General features: G+C 38.3%; 1 protein-coding gene across 3 annotated transcripts in view; it reads right to left on the bottom strand.

Moving 5' to 3' along the window:
* Positions 1-1,571: 1,571 nt before the first annotated feature.
* The window catches only part of LOC147218898 (phosphatase and actin regulator 1-like), a 49,777-nt gene continuing 34,169 nt past the window's right edge, over positions 1,572-17,179 (bottom strand). For 2 of the 3 annotated variants that reach the window (XM_086172038.1, XM_086172036.1), the window contains 10 exons: positions 16,264-16,344; positions 14,138-14,341; positions 13,178-13,520; positions 11,936-12,135; positions 10,853-11,009; positions 7,907-7,962; positions 6,795-6,856; positions 5,414-5,558; positions 4,006-4,078; positions 1,572-3,838 (listed from right to left, as the gene is read on the bottom strand). In XM_086172038.1, coding sequence (XP_086028164.1) covers positions 3,823-3,838; positions 4,006-4,078; positions 5,414-5,558; positions 6,795-6,856; positions 7,907-7,962; positions 10,853-11,009; positions 11,936-12,135; positions 13,178-13,520; positions 14,138-14,341; positions 16,264-16,344 — 1,337 coding nt within the window. In that variant the 3' untranslated portion in view covers positions 1,572-3,822. The remainder of the gene's footprint in view (positions 3,839-4,005; positions 4,079-5,413; positions 5,559-6,794; positions 6,857-7,906; positions 7,963-10,852; positions 11,010-11,935; positions 12,136-13,177; positions 13,521-14,137; positions 14,342-16,263; positions 16,345-17,179) is intronic. The other variant, XM_086172037.1, reaches the window with a different exon arrangement.

Raw genomic sequence — 17,179 nt, 5'->3', positions numbered from 1 at the left:
ACAGCTTAATTATTTAATGTCCTGAAGGGAAAAGGCAGGGAAGTCTCTTAATATCAGATTTGAAATAATTCCAGACTGCAGACAAACTGGAAAGGGTTTTTCTGTGTCATATACAAATGGGATACTTTGAGGAAGTATCACATGTACATATGTTAATACAAGGCCTATAATCTTTAAATTATTTGCACTTACATATTTAACTAAATTTAAATCAACTTTCCCAAAGTACTCACAATCTGAAATATGATTAGTCAAAGTACCCACATGTGTTTTCAATTGAAAAAAAAGACACCTTTGTCTTTGATGATTTTGGGTCATTCATCAAACATTTTTGATGAGAATATTTAAAAAAAAAAAAATCATCCCCTAATTAAGTAACATTTAAATGTCTACTAGTGATCTTTCATTGGTGAGTCCTTTTGGAATAAGATACCTAATAATATCAGAATCAGGTTTATTGGTCAAAAATATTCACCCATACAAGGAATTGGCTCTGGTTTGATAAACACCTCAATTTCAACATTTTGGCCCAAAATCGATCTCAGCCAGGATGGGAGCTTGAATGCAGGTGCAAACCATTGTACTTTACCGATTTCAGTTGATTGTGGAAAGTTGCTTTTATTACTGTAAATGAGGAAACCAATGTTTTTTTTAAATGTAAATACAAAGCGATGATACTAATGTATTCACTTTGATCACAAATATTTTCCAATACACATGATCATTTATTAGTCATCCATCCATCCATCCATCTGCCTTCTGCTTACCCTGCACTCAGGGTCGCTGGGGGTGCTGGAGCCTATCTCAACTGTCATCAGGTCAGAGGCGGGGTACACTTAGGACTAATCACCAGTCAATCGCAGGGCCACATACAAAGACAGACAACATTCACTCATTCGGGGCAATTTTCCCAATTTTTTTCCAATTAACTTGCTGCATGTTTTTGGACTGTGGGAGGAAACCCACACAGACACGGGAGAGAACATGCAAACTCCACACAGAAAGGTCCCCTTGTTGAACCAAGGTCCTTCATGCTGTGAGGCCGAAGCGCTAACCACTGTGCCAACGTGCAGCCCTTCATTGTAAAATGCTACTTCTGATTTATGTGTTGCCTAGTTGTACTGGAGCATCAGGTGTTTTACATTATTCATCACCCCATGTGTGCCACATGAAGAGGTCTAATTGTTTCATTTTAATAATAATGATGACTTTTCATTGGAACTGTTACCGGAATAGGATGAAGTAAAAGGCATTATAGTTATAACTGGAATAATGTACTGTATACATTATAGTAATAATTGGAGTAATGTACTACTGAATATCTGGCAACAATTTATGAAGACCAAATAATTGCTAATGTCTGAAATACCTTATGTTAGTGACGTTGGGGATAACATGTACTCTGACAGCCAATCTTTTGTACAGAAATACAAATATGATTATAGTCCCCATCGAGTATATATATATATATAGTATATATATCAGTAGAAATACTTGTACTGAAGCGGTAATACACACCAGATCTGAATGTTTTTAATAAATAAAAAAGACAAGGTTAACAATGAAAATGCATTCAGAAATTAAATTTAATTGGTAAGATGTATCCTGTACATGATATTCATTATTCTAAAAATGGAAAAAAAAAACAAAAAAGCAACACTTTTGAACTTGTTACGGTTGCTCCATCAACATGTAAAAAGAAACGGATTATTGCTGAATTCATGTTCCTTGATTCCAGCAAAAAGGAAACACTCATGTTTTCAGCCCCATGACTCAAATTCACTGTCAAGAGCTGATAAATAGAAGAGGGGTGCATTTGGACAAAGGTTTTTCTCAGTTTGCTCTACTGCTTGAAATCTGTGGATGGACATTCAGTGGTGTGTTACTGGAATCATACAGACGCTGGTTCTAACACAAAACACCCCACATTTCCATGTCTCCGAGGTTAGATGACCCAATGAAACACTGACTGTGGCTACAGGTGCAATGCGAAACAATCTATATACAGATTCGGAGTCTGACGTTGTTACATTAAAAAAAAACATAAAAAGTCTGTTTCAATTGCAAACGTTAATCATATCCTTGAAAATAAAGGGAACTTATTTTCCTTTGTATACAGATACTATACTACTTTTTGTACTACTGACAAGAGTTAAATATTGCAGTTTTAGAAGTAATTCAGTTGAAAGTAAGAAAAATATTTTGTGTACATAAAGCTTATGAGCACTGGAATACTGGTGTGGGATCAGTGATCATGTGACAAGACCATTTGCGTAAAGAGACAACATGGTCACAGATCAGACATCCAACGATAGTTTACACACTTGAACCCAAACCGGAACAATGACCATTGAAAAGTGAGCCTCTTTAACAGTGCAAAAGATTTGGCAAAAAACATTTAAAAATCCTGGCTCATTTAATCCACGAAAATCTGAAACAGTTTAAATGATTGTGAGTGCATTAGATCTGAGATTGGATCGCATCTTATTCAAATGAGAGGCAGATATTTTGAGTGGCTCAGCCAAGACATATTCGGAAAAAAAATCTTCCTGTAGTCCTGATGTTGAGTATCAAACAAAACTAAAAACTCCGAAAAGAGGTCGTGTAAGAGTAAAAATGAGAGGGGAGGTACCTGTAGTTTAACCTTTTTTTCCACAAACAAAATATATTGCTTGTTTAAAAGCTTATGACGTTACAACTATAAAAGTAAAGACTTTAATACAATGCACATCATGAACGAAAAATCATTGCACACTCATTTCCAAACACAAAATTTAAAAGATACCATCGTGAAGAGACTTGCTCATTGTATCAACTCCAAAAAAAAGACTATGAACTCAAAGAGCAAGGACATGTCAAGACATTGTAAATTTATGATTTAAGTGCCTCTATAAAAAAAATTAATAAAAACTCATTAAAATAATATAAAACCTAGAATTGTTGCACACACTGGTACTCTACTATACCTGGCAGCTGCAATTTTTTACACTAAATATATAGAAGATTCTGACGCAAATGAAACTTTTGTCAAGCATGATTCTTCTTTAAATGTTACGTTCATTCTTCAGTATAAACAAAATGTACATTTGGAGAGAGTGCGGTGCAAACTCTCAGATTCACAGTTAGCAATTCGATGACAACATTGTCAGTACAGTGAAAATTGCACGTACTGTATGAGCAAAGAGGTAACACGGGGCTAGGTGAGACACAAAGTAAACTCCAGAGGGTGCTATAGACTCAGAAACACGAAGAAATAAAATATTGCACATGATTCAGATGTTTCGACTTCTCTCTTTCACACGTGTCTATTAAAGCCATTTCCAGAGTCCCACAAGGTTCAATAAAGATGGATCCCCTGCGGATAGAGTGAGCCCTCCAAACAGTAAACCCTGCATCCTCATGCGGTTGTGTCTCGGGGTAGTGATGTGACAGCATAACAATGCTGAAAGGAGAGAGAGGAAGGTCTGTTGGTGTTGCGAGAGAGAAAATGGTCTATTGCCCTCAGACAGAGAAGGAGTCAATCAATCAAAAAGTGCCCGGCTGTCTGATTGCCACGGAGCTGAGCTCCTGCTTGAGATGTATGAGGCAGGCAAGCCAGGGTTAAGAATCAACTGGACTCATTATGTGCTACTACAGTAGATGGAGCAGTGGTTGTTTAAATCTTGGGTGTAGTACCAACTCCGTTGTTTTGGGTCTTGAAAAAGGCATTTCTGAAGACATGGCCTTATTGTAGAAACGGTTACCATTTTACTGTCCAGCACTTAAGGTTCTCAGGGGGGAGGACAGTACCGTTCTGGCACTGCTTGAGACAGTGGTGGTCTCCTAGGGTCTGTGAAACCTGAAATCCAGATACAAGAACAGGTTCAAGGAGTGTATCTCAGCACCTCAGCTTAGGTAGCTTGTGTGAAGCACTTCGTCGCATGAAAATAAGGTTCCATCCAATCAATATATAATGCAATCATTATGCCTGCATTTCATATGCAAATAAATAAGTGCCCCAGTTACCTGGTTAAATGGCGACTTGACTCGTGCACTTCCATCTCATTGCTCTTGAAATCATTGAGTTCCTTTCGTATAGCTGCCTGCACATGACAAAAAAAGGGAGGATTGAGAGACAGCAAAGGCTTAGTACAAAAAAGCAGCAAATTCTACGCCTTGACTTTCGCTCTTTTTGGCATGCTTCATGCATCAGTAGTGCCAATGAAAAAGGAGTAATTCTGGTATATACTGACATAACACGATGCTTCAATTATCACCTCTGGAACAGTTAAAGAACTAGCCTAGTTGCAGTCAGACCACAGCAACATTTTTCACTTTTTATACCATCCCGGCTTTTGTAGCAGTGATGCCAGCAATTTGCATCCATTTAGGACAAGAATAGAAAAATAAATTACAAGCTCCTATTACGTATTTTTAGAACATTTAATCCTATGTATAGGTATTCTATGCAACCAGCTATTAGTCCTTGGATGAAAAGCTTGAGCAACATACAGTCTCTTGAGACTAAAGACAGATGAAAATAGGCCATCGGTGCAAAAATGTCTGGATACCGTGGTTTAATTGTAAGTACTAGTCTTGCCTTTTATATTTTGCAGAAAATCTATTTTCTTTGAATATTTTAAGATGATTCATGTCATTATCTATTTATAGATATACATAGATATATATTCACATCGCTTCCCATTAAATCATAGCCAATGGGTAAAAGGAGTGACAAATTATGAAATTGAAACAATAAAGATCCCAGGGGATGAAACATTAAGCCATACACATTTTAATGACTTTACATCCCCACTTAAATGTCATGTTTGGCAATAGACCAGACTTTGTGATGTCCTCTTTTCTCAACAAAACCTCTCATGCTATGGGAATGACATTTGTGAAATAGGGGAAACAAGCAATATTCAAATCTTAGCAAGATGATGGTTCAAACAAGAAAAAATAATGTCAGCAGTGCAACGGTGAAGCCGAGGGGACCTAAGGCACTACTTGTCCGATTACTCTTATGTAAGGAGAGCGGTTACATAATCAAAATGCTGAATCCCCATGATTTTCACATGAGTGATTCTCAGGTGTGACCAAGTGTTCAGGACAACAGAATGGAGGGCTTCGGCTCTGCAGCTCAATAAAAATCAAAACCCCATTAAAAGGTCAGGAGCAAGGAACATGGGACTTGGGCAGCCAGATAGCCGTAGAGTATTTATTCACAAGGCGGGAAACAAGGCAGCTGAGGTGGAACGTGCTATAATAAAAGGAGCGCAATGTACTCTCCATTACTGTTCTGCATTAAACATAGCATCATATGAGGCAGGCGGGGTGGGAGTTTATATTCATATTTTCTTAAGCAGGCAGTCATGGATCCTGAGGTTAATGAAGATTATGTCAATGAAACGTAATATTATGAAAATGATACTAGCCTTATCAGCTGCGGTCAGCCGGGTCCAGGGCTTATCTGCCCGTCTGTCATAGTCCTGGGCATCGGAAACCTCCACGTAGTCACTGAATCGAATAAGTATTTTAGCCTGCCTCAGCTCCTCCACCGTGGGTCTCTGGCTCAACTAGGACAAGAACACCAAAAGAGTTGAAGAAGAAATAACCCCCCGCCCCCAAAATAGAAGATGCATTGTGCAGAGTTTGTGTGTGTGTGTTGTCCCCCCCTACACACACAGAATTCTTGATCAAAGTGTGTGTTAAGGTAAAAGAAAATGTCATTTCAAGGTTTTTGTCATCCAAAACATGTGAAGCCAGTCCCAGACCAATATTTGGCAGACAAGTATGACGCACAAACCACTAGCCTCCACGTGACAAATACTGTGAACGGCAAGGTAAATGTACTGAATTTTAAAGATTTTGATATATAGATTTTTGGTATAACACAATTTTTTTTTTTTACAATAATAGACACGAACTGTAGGATGCATTTAAGTATTTTGCATGCCATAAACACATGAGAGGGGGATTTTTAGGGATAAGTGGTCCAAGAAGTCCTCCAGGAATTCTGGTGAAGGACTGTAGTCAACCAACAGTTATGCCAAAATATGGACCATTAAAACAAAACACACCCAGAAATGTATAAAAACACTACAAAATATTGGTTTCAGAAATGATCAAACACAAAGAGAAAAATACATAAATTCAAAATACCTCAAATCAAATAATTTATAAATAAATCAAGACTCGTTGACACACGTTATGTAATTTTAAGAAATTCATTTTGACCATATCCAACATCCAATAAATGAATAAATGCAAAGAAAAAAAAAAAAAAAAAAGAGTATTGCTTATTCTGTATTAAAAAAAACAACAGCAGCAAATTGTTATCTGTACAGGACATTTGCAACAACATGCAAGTTCTTACATATACACTGGTGGTAAAAGGAACAAGCTACAGGATTACATGCTGTTTATCAAAATTCGGTGCAAGTTGCAAGTCTTTTAAATGTCTACAATGTAAACAGCAATGTAATATCAAGCAGATTTATTTTGGGGTTGTGAACAGCACGTGTGCAGATATGTGGAAAAGTGTTATTATTTAATTGAAAATGATGGGACTCTGCTCAGCGCCTCCCTATGGGGTCGAACGATTTGGCAGCCAATATGCTGAAGACCAAGGACAATCAGGACATCAGTGTCTCTTGGGGGAGATCTACTAGCAACAATGCCAGTCCTTGAAGAGACTTCTCACTAGATGAGTCACTGTCGCAGCATTTGTTTATTCTGGTGAACAGTTTACTCTATCCATGTGCGGCAAGATCAAAAGTGAGTTTACACCTTTGGAGCTATTTTGGCCTTACCTTTCTTGTTAGCCTCCGTTTTATCTCCCTCTTCTCCTCCATCTCCTCTTGCTCATTGCGAGCTTCAGTGAACAAAAAAAAAAATGTGTTAAAATGTGATTCCAAACAAAGAGGAGGAGGCTGGCAGAATGTTGAGCAATGAGGGAAATAAACACATTTGACTGATCTAATATGGGCAATTAACAGGCAATGAATTCATGCTAAACCGGGTAATGTCCTTATAGACCAAAATAGTTTCCAAAATTGGCTGTTAACCACCATTAGGGATGGGTGTCTGGGGTACATGATTGTTCCTCTCAAGTTATCCAAGGCTTCTCCGGTTCATGTTTATGATTAGATGATTAACCTATTTTCAAATAGATTAGAAAGAAATAATAAAATGTGTGATTTCTTTTTTTTCATATCTTGTTAAAATTCAGAAATGTACTACATTATATGTTCCAACTCAATTACCCAGACAAAAGCCTCAAGCTCAAGAGGAGCAAATTAAAAGGAGAGTAAACAGGAGGCATTTTGGGATGTTGCTCCAGTTTGCAAAAGCCTCAGTAGACATTCTGCATGTGTCCTCGTGTTTAACAAATACTGTATCTCCAATCCTGCTCCTTTCCAATGAAAACTTCTCTATTAACTATCCCTGTTTGTTTGTCCTTGGTGCTGTATGCATGTCAGAATTTGGGAGAGGAGGGGCAGGACTTGTCATACATTCCAGGATTTATTTTTTGTTTGCTTCCTGCGTTCTTCCAATCATGCAGGCCCTGGGAGAGCAGCAGCCACTGGTAAACCACCCTTTGATGCGCAAGTTGCAGGCTCCCAGCAACAGAACTGCTTCTTTGTGATAGCGTGTGTTTTTGTTGCGAGACCAGTCTCTCTGGACAGGGCTCCTTTGGGAACCCTGCTGCTGCCTGCCTACAACGGACGAGAAAGCAGCCCAAGAGGGAATGCCACTAGCATTCACATCGCATGACCTCTCCCGCAACTGGTTGCACTGTACAAAGCCTGTGTGGGCAAAAATTGCCCTCTAAATATGGTAAGTCTCATTAAATTAGCTATTCAGAGCTGACGGTGCCTACAACAACTGACAGGATAGGACGTTTTCAATAAATTTAACTCACGTTTGAGAATGTTCCTTTGCTCTAGTTCCTCCGCTGTGGGCCTCTGGCTCAGGCGTCTGGTGAAATAAAATATACATCCATAGTCAGGGTGCAATCGCAGGTAAGAGTGCAGGAAATATTTACTTAACATGAAGGGAAAGGAGGAGCTGAAACATAAATTTCTTAGTCTGCGGAACAAAAGTTGCGTCATCGTTACACATCTGATAGATAAATATTCTTCAACTGTATATATGTGGCATGACTTATAGTTCCTCTTATTTTCAATTTATGGCGTCCTTTAGAAATGAATCCTTTACTGAGAGGACAACCTTATGCTGCAGTCCCCAGCAGCTATTCAGTGGAATGCCATCTGGATTCTTAGAATCCATTATTTTAGATCATTAGGCTTTTTTACGTTTCCCCCCCTCACCCCCCCGGCGGTTGTAATTTTAGCTCTTAATTTAAGTCATCCCAAAAGAGCATTCCATCGTGATCACCGGTCCTTCCTTTTTAAATGAATAATTGCTCGATAACGCGTTGTTGTATGGGACGGCGCCAGTGAGAATTTGGATCATCTGGAGGACGGAGCTCTCGACTGATACAGAATACTGCAGAACGGCTTTTGGAGATTTCCAAAAATTACAAAGATATTTGACTTACTGTAATAGAAATGACACTCCAACTGATGATATGGAATGACACAATTTAAATTTTAATTTCACACAACTGATCAATTATCCAAATAGTTGGTGATTAGTTCAAAACTAGCCATAAATCTATCAGTTTTCAATGGATTGCTGAGTCTTCTGCAATCAAAAATATCTCAACATCGGGCACTTGATTGATAAGAAATTAGTGTTTCTTTAAGGACTTACATGTAACTGAGTGTTCTTTTCATTTAAATGCCATTGTTCACTATCTGCAATTTATGGTTTTATTTTTATTTCAATTGGTACAAAGTTTTCTTCCAGACATAGGGAAGACAAAAAAACAAAAAACAAAAATAGGCAAACACATTTGGCTAATCGCTATTGGACAATATTTGGAATGAAGCATAAGTTGCTAAGTTCTGATCACCTAAAGAGGCATTGCAGTTGTTCACTATTGTGTTTAAAGTGTGTTTTTTAATTAAAATAGATTACTACAAAAGGGAAAAATAAACCTTTAAATTTTAAAGACTCCTGTCGGTAGTGCTGTCCAGCTGTGAAGACAACCTTGGAAAAAAATAAAGCACTCCGTTTTTTGAGAAAGGGCGGCACGGTTGCGTAGTGGTTAGCGCTTCAGCCTCACAGCACGAAGGACCCTGGTTTGATTCCAACAAGGGGACCTTTTTTGTGTGTTGTTTTGCATGTTGTCTGTGTGTCCAGTCCAAAAACATGCAGCAGGTCAATTCGAAAAAAAAAAAAATGGGAAAATTGCCCCGAATGACTGAGTGAATGGTTGTCTGTGTGCTGCGGACAGATCCATCCAGATGGATGGATTCTCAAGAAATAATATTATTTCTACTGTGATACGGTGGGACATTTTACAGTTAATTCTTTGCCTGCCTCACTGAAAATCAGCTATTGCATAGGCTTAAAAGATTGACTATTGCTCTTTCCAGCAAAAGAGTTCTGGTTTAATGAAATACATTTTTATTCCTTCATTCAACTAATCTGCCAGTACGTTTTGATCCCACAGCAAATAAGTGGACAATATGCAAAATAAAAGACAGCAGCATAACACATACATATAAGGAACTGATGGACTCTCTTTGTTTCAATGCCTTTTTAACCATTTCTAGCATAACCTATTTTTTCAGAAAAAAAAACAATTTCTTTAATAACTTTGAGTTTCAATTTACTTGATTGTTCAGTTTGTTAACTTGTTTAAGTCAAAGTCAATGACTCCTCCGAAAGTAATCAATCCTGATTGACCAGGCACAAAACATGGTTAGGAGATGAAAATGCTACAGGAAAAAAAAAACACAAGATGTTGTATTGTGACTTGGATAACACTATGAAAAGGACACCGAGAGATTTTTGGAAGCTTGATAGCAAATCATACAGACCTTCTGGGAACACACACTGCTTCAAGTCACAGTGGGGAATAGTTACTCTTCTGCCAGTGTCTCTAGATAATATTTTTTCACTCCCTTGCAATCATATTTCCTCTATATCCCTTCTTATTTTGCTATCCAGGCTTTCATTCCTACCCTTACTCCCAGCTGCCTCTTCTCAACGCCTCATTACATCTCCTTTCATTCAGATATGCAAGTCATGTTCAAAGAACAGAGTGAAACCAAATGAGGCCTCTGATCCATTTGGGGAAAACATAATGTTGTTTGATCTTGTCTGTTTTCCTACTTATGATCTCAATACATGTATACAAATCCCTGTATTTTGTACATGCTGCACCAGTGTTGAGTATGTGTGTAAACTGCGGGTGCGAGGTGACTGGTGTGATGTAGCTGTGTGGAGGAGTCGGGTAGAGATAGTTTGGCACATGCATCACCGCGGTGATTCAGTGAGTGAGGGAGGAAGTCAGGCAGAGGGAAAAAAAGGAGACAGAGAGAGAAAGAGCACACTAGAGAGAAGACTAGAGAAGGAAAAAAAAAGAGAGGAGGGGTGATGCATTGCTGAAATTAGGTCAGCTCCATTTTCACAGTCTCATTTCACCAAGATAAAGCATTTATCCTTATCGGATGTTGAAAAGGAACAAATGAAAGAATATAAAAGCGTTTCAGTGAAAAAAAAAAGTCTCATACTTTCATCAGCTATAGAGAGATTCTCAGCAGCATTAGCCAGAACATTGGGCATTTGTCAGCTCAATGTAAGTCAAAACGCTCTTTTCAGCTGCCAAGAATCAGCATTTTCCCCAAACAAATCTGTTGAGTTGACAACTGCAATACCAAGCAGGTTTATTAAACATATTTGTGTGTGTGTGTGTGTGTGTGTGTGTACACGCACACACATGCAGGTGTCTCACCTGGTGAGTTTGGTGCCTATCTGCTGCCTTGACTCTAGCCTCTCTTCGTCTGTCTGCATAGGCAGGATGTTTTTCTCCTCTAGCTCTCTTTTGGATGGACGGTTACTCAGTTTGATGGCCAGAGAGTCTTTCCTCAGGACCTTCTGAGCCAGTGTACCTAAAGCAAGACACCATTATTCAACATGAGGAGCTGCAGGCACAAACCCTGTCTCTGAAGCCTGAAGTACCAGAGTATTTTGACATGATTTAACTGTACTTTTTAAATGTCTGAAACTGCCCCCACCTCCCATTAGTTTGAATGATTTACCTGCGGGGGAAATGCGAGCAGTTTACCTCTGTGATAAAATGTGGTCAAAATATTGAATCCAGCAATCTCCAGACATAGATGTAAACAGCAAATGTTATGTGATGCTTTGAACACTCCAAATAAGTAAAAAGATGGATTAAAGTGTCCTGCAAATTTAAGGTCTCGTATTAGTTCCAGTGCGCCTTAAAAGTTACAGTAAAGTCCGGTGAGGTCTAGGACACGTGACCAATTCCAACTAACTTTCATTCATGTGAAAATAAGGATTGGAAGTCTGAGGTACAAAAAGCTTTGCAAATCTCATCTGTTTTGCAAGAGGTATCGGATGAGTGTCTGAATACACTTTAGCGAACACAATTTTGTCCTTGCATTAAAGGTCAAACAACCATCTGTGTACTACGACACTTTATGTTACGCTGACTGCACTGGGTATCAGAATAAGTCAAGCAAACGTGACATCATACCTGTGCACAGATGTTTTTCACATCTACAAAATCAGATAGTTCTGAATTTAAAAATTTACATATGTTTGGCATTTTACACATCCTCAATAACCTCTACTTGATTGAAAACAAAATTATAGTTTGAAAACACTGAGAAAAAGATACCATTAGAATATATTTTTGGGGGGGTTTAGGAGATTAAAGGGTCAATGATCAAACAATCAGAAAAATATATATAGTGATCAATACAGTGAAGGAAAATTTAGGAAAATGTGAAAATGCATTCTAATTCTTTACAGGCTATGTTTAACCAGTGCTTCAACGGGAACCACTAACTTGTAAAGATGGAATCATCGTCTTCATCGTCCTCATCATCATGATCATCATCTACATCGTCCTCGTCTTTATACATGCTGGGCAGGTCTTCGTAGTCAGACTCGTTGGGCATGTTCTCCTTGTCATCCTCATAGTTAATGATGACTGATGGTATTTCTCGTCTGTCCAGAGGAGCACACTGACTACTATGCAATATGGAGCTGATGGAAGTCAAAGGGGAGGGTGTCGGGTTTTTAAACAAATTTGAGCTTCAAAGTTATAGGTCTTCATTACCAGAGCATTTGGTTGTGTAAGACGACCATATGTAATGGAGGTAAATATATACCGGGGTAGGAATATATGTGAAGGTTAAAGATTTATTTTCAAACAACCACATTTGGTAAATCAAATGCTCTTAACGAAGACAGAAGGCACAGAAAAGCAAGATAAAAGGGACGCAAAGTATAATGTAGGATTTCAATCATGAGACCAGAAGTAACATGCAAACTAAGTTAAATTAAACCTGTAAAGAAACAAGATACATGATAAGAAATGTACTAAAACATAACCACGCAATAAATAGCCCATCAATTGCAAACAAGTGGTATTTGATAAATCTATAATCAGTTCAGTTTCATTTGATTAGCTACGATTATATAACAATTTCTAGCTTTCAGACTAATTGTGAAAAGCCTTGGGACCACTACTTTGCTTATCCCTGGCCCAATGGCTTTGGTGAAAACAAGATCCTAATGTAAGAGATTACATAATGTTCAATCCGCTATCCTGTCCCGTTTCTCCAAACATGAAGAAGCGGGCCCTTGTAGAGAGCAGCTGACCATGTTATGTCAGGCCAACTGCTGGATGAATGCCTACTCCATGTGCCTGTGCCCACACATACACACATTTACTTCAAAATTAGGCCATGTTGCCCTATGAGGAAGTGAGCTGATTTAGACCTGTATACGAGCCCTACATTGGAGAATATGACCTAAATAACACTGATATGTTTAAAAGTGGCAGACGAATTGATTAAGAAAAAAAAAAAAAAACTAGTCAGGATACAACCTGTTGATTATGAATTGTTCTGATTGTGATGTCTTAGCAACAGCTATCATTTTAAAGGGTTCTTGTTGAAGCCTAAACTCTTGCTTAATTCAGGGAGACAGACACACATCCCAATATTCTGTAAACAATCCAGCAAGGTTCATAGTATAACTTCTGGGATCAAGGACAATCACATGTGACGACCCGATGACTAACCTTTCAAATCTCTGCATAGACAACGCCAGGGTTTTATTGAGCTCCTCGATGATGCGGCTGGGTGGCTGCAAGCTGCCATATTGAAGTTGGAGCGGATGACCGTGGCTCGAGTGAAGACCAGATAGACCGGCGAGCTGAGAGGGCAGCAAGGTGCCGTGGTGGTTTGACAAACCTTGAGGGAGGGCACACTTTTGGGAAAGAGTGCTCAGAGGAATAGGGGATGGAGAGGGGGAGGTGGAGTCCAGTCCCCCCGGAGGCACACAAATCATTACTTTCTTGGGAGGCAGTGGCGGCGAGTGCTTTCCACTGGGCATACAGGGCAATTTCATTGGTTGACAAGAATCTAAATTCGAAATAAAAAAAAGAAGAAAAAAAACAGAAAACCATGAAACTCACTTATACTCACTACTAGTCAAACTGCTATTCCATTCTTTATGTTAGGATAGACAAACAAAGCTCATAAGGCTCAGACATGGCGCACAGTGATGGGAATTAGGCCAGGGTAATGCCACTTTGCTCTGATAGACAGATTGAGAGTGACAGACAGAGATAGCCCAGCTGACCAAACCAAAGGGGAATTTAATGAGACTACTATAATCCTTTGCACATGTGTAGCAACGCACACACGTGTACTAATCCCAAATACACATCTTTATTCTCCGTGTGTTGATCTATATTTATACTCCATTGTCGTGTTTTCTGTTTTATTTGCACTTTTCTGTTGTGTTCATTCTAAGATGCCGTTGTTCCAAAAAAAAAAACAAAAACAAAAAATGCTTGCTCCCTCAGGGATGAGGTTATCCTAAAATATTTTCAGAGCAGTCATACCTTGTGCGTAAAAAAAAAAAAAAAATGCAGACTACTATTGTATGAGTTATTTTTGTCTGCTGTTAAATTTAATTTTATTAACGATATTGGCAGAAACGAAGATGTTTTAAAAATTCAATTCGTAAAACAGACCTGTGCTATGATTTGGGATCCGAGAGAAAGGCTTTGGAGGGAGTGCAGGAGGCTGCTTGTGATAGAGCGGTGGCTTGGCTGGGGTATCCTGAAGGTCACCTGGGTAGGTGACAGTTTTCTTGATGGGTAGGACCGTAGATGACTTGATAGAAGGCTCCTGAGTACAGACACTGCCATCCATTGATGATCGAAACTCAACTGTTGCTTAATAGAGAAGCAAAAAAAAAAAAAACAGTTTTACTGCACATGCCAGAAAATTTGTGGGGAGGTCAAACGTTCAAAATGGTGTGTTTACTTATACTTGTAAATTTTGATTTTTTTTTTCTCCCCACACAGCACTAATGCAATTTAAAGAAAAAATGCATTCTCAAACAGATATGACACTTGTATCTCCCGAATTACAAAGCTGCATTAACATCATCTAATTTTCAGGGTCTTTTTAATCAGTTTTTTCACGAATATTTAGTCAGCTGGATTGTAACCATGGTATCACACTTGTCATCGTGCGAGAGACAGGGTTCAACCTGGACTGGTTGCCAGCCGATCACAGGGACAAATCTGGGGAATTCAGAGACCAATTAACCTACATGTTTTTTGCCCAACGAAACCGACACAGGCAAGGGGTCGACGTGTAAACCCCACAATGAAAGGCCCTCGGCTGGAATCAAACCAGGAACCTTCTTCCTCTAAGGAACCCACTGGGCCACCGTGCAACATATTCTCCGAATTTTGATGTCAAATTTATTCCACTACCAGGCATTTCTTAGGCATTTTTTGGGTCATACCATAAGTTTTCTTTGTTCAGTATAAAAAGGTTATTTTCTTCTCACTTGAATGCACTTGTAAAAACATTTTTAGTTAATTCAGGCAACATTATAGTACATCCTTTAAATGCAGACCAGAGAGCAAGATTCAACTGGCTTGTGATACATGTTTCAGCTCTAGGACAATATAGCACAGACAGAGTATTGGAAGCTTGATATGAATCCAGAACAAATTCTGAATAAATTTACAATAAAAGGCTTTTGAGAGCAACTTAGCCTCAACCACTATTTGGTGTCTTCTTGTCTGCAATGATGTTTCAACTAGTTTCCAAGTATCATAAGTTTTCAAGTTTTTATAAAAGAACTAGACTGAGATGGATTTTTAACTTTGTGATCATTGTCTCTGAGATATTTCACCTCAGTCAATTTTTTTTTGGAAACTGTGATAGCTCTGAGGTATCCCATTCCAACATACCATTATTCTGGTTATCATGCCTTGGAAAAAATCCAAGGGTAGAAAAGCCAAGGACGGTTGCACTTCTAACTGAGATTTGCCTCTTATTCTACTACATGTCATTCAAAGGTGATGATTAAGAAAAGTAGATTAAAAATCTAAAATAGTCTAATGAGATTCTGTGTGTGTGTGTGTGCGTGCGTGATCTGCTCCTCCAGCTCGATATCTATTTTTAGTATCACACAGCAAAATTAATAATTAATTCTTCAGTGTCTCCGTCATGGTGTGATAAAACAATAGCGCTTTCATACCCCTGAGGTTGTGCAAGCAAATGCTTATTATTTATGATCAATCAATACTTATGGACACAACACATTCCTGATATCGAGGGCTTTTAATTGAAAGGAAGATGTGGAAAAAGCTGAAGCGATTTTTTTTTTCCCCACGTGAATGAAATGGTAACTAAGTGTTCATACTGTTCGTTTTACTCTTATTTTATAATGAAATATGAAAAAAATGTTTTCCTTTACTCTCTTAACATTTAGCTGGAGTCAATTAACTGATGTTCTAAAAAAACGTGTATAACGTTGCTGTGAGCCTAGTTTATACATACATATATATATATATATATATATATATATATATATATATATATATATATATATATATACACAGTCTCCAAAACCATAATAAAAGATTGTACTGTATCTCATTCCAAGATAAATATTGAAGAGAGAACATTAGAAACCGCTAGTTACTTAGGGTGGAACAAAAAGTCAGCAGATTCATGACCACAGTTGCAGTTTCATCACGTAACCATGGCAAACCAAAAATTGAACAAAGTTTGTGATTGGATTAGACATACAGTATATGATGTGATTGTTTTTTGCTTGTGTACAGTAGCTTACCTTTTTCAAAAATCTCCTTAAGTACTCCTCTTTTAATCAGTTCATCTCGACTCTGTCGCACTGACATCTTCCTCTCCAGCACTGCAAATCATGTCAAAACATTTTTGAGATGTTTTAGAGTTTATCACCAAACACCCAGGTCATGATAGCAAGACAAAAATCAAAAAACTCTGTCAGTGCACACATTCTAATTCAGTATTCAAAAGGAGCTTGTGTTCAAACTCCTGTGTTTTTAAAAGATAAAAGATTATCTGACTACATCTCAACAGCTAAACTTTAAGCCTTCATTAACACAAAAAAGATTTAACAAAAAAAAAAAAAAAAAAAAAAAAAAAAAAAAAAGAGATGACATGGTATTAAAGAAGAGAGATACACCAACAACACTTCACATTGAAAAGCATTATTCACAGGGTGGCGTGTCCGGAGCTCGTGCTTGTTTCTATTTTAAGGTTTCAAAGGTTAAAGCGCATAACATCTTCAATCAGTGCATTGAGTGAAAGCAGTTGGAAATCATGCTGGCTGTTGCAAACTACCCCGGCATAGAAACCAATTAAGAATGTTAAATTAGGATCAGCAACAACATTTGAGCACATGGAGCAGGAGTCTCCCCGCAGGCCTCTCCAGCTCATGCTTTTTATGTGATCCAGAAGCACTGCCCCGCCTCAGTCAGATGACAGCTGTGCTCTCTGTCAATTCATGTACAGTGTAGAGCTCTGAAAATACTATCTGCTAGACCTCGCTTTTCCTTGCCCTTAGTCACAGCAAATTTGATTTTAAACAAAATGTTGGGTTACCAATAGAGTCATATAAATGTCTCCAAGGCAGGAATTTGAATTTCAAAGATAAAAGCAGAGAAAGTTATAACTAACAACTCAATTTGCAGCTCTTCTAGGATGCTAGATGTTCTATATCACGT

The sequence above is a fragment of the Fistularia commersonii genome, chromosome 25, assembly GCF_037954325.1.
Source record: "Fistularia commersonii isolate RoL2024-O1a breed Wild chromosome 25, RoL_Fcom_v1.0, whole genome shotgun sequence".
NCBI classification, from domain to species: Eukaryota; Metazoa; Chordata; class Actinopteri; order Syngnathiformes; family Fistulariidae; genus Fistularia; species Fistularia commersonii.
The sequence above is the reverse complement of the archived record's forward strand: the minus strand, read 5'-3'. Positions and strand labels throughout refer to the sequence as shown.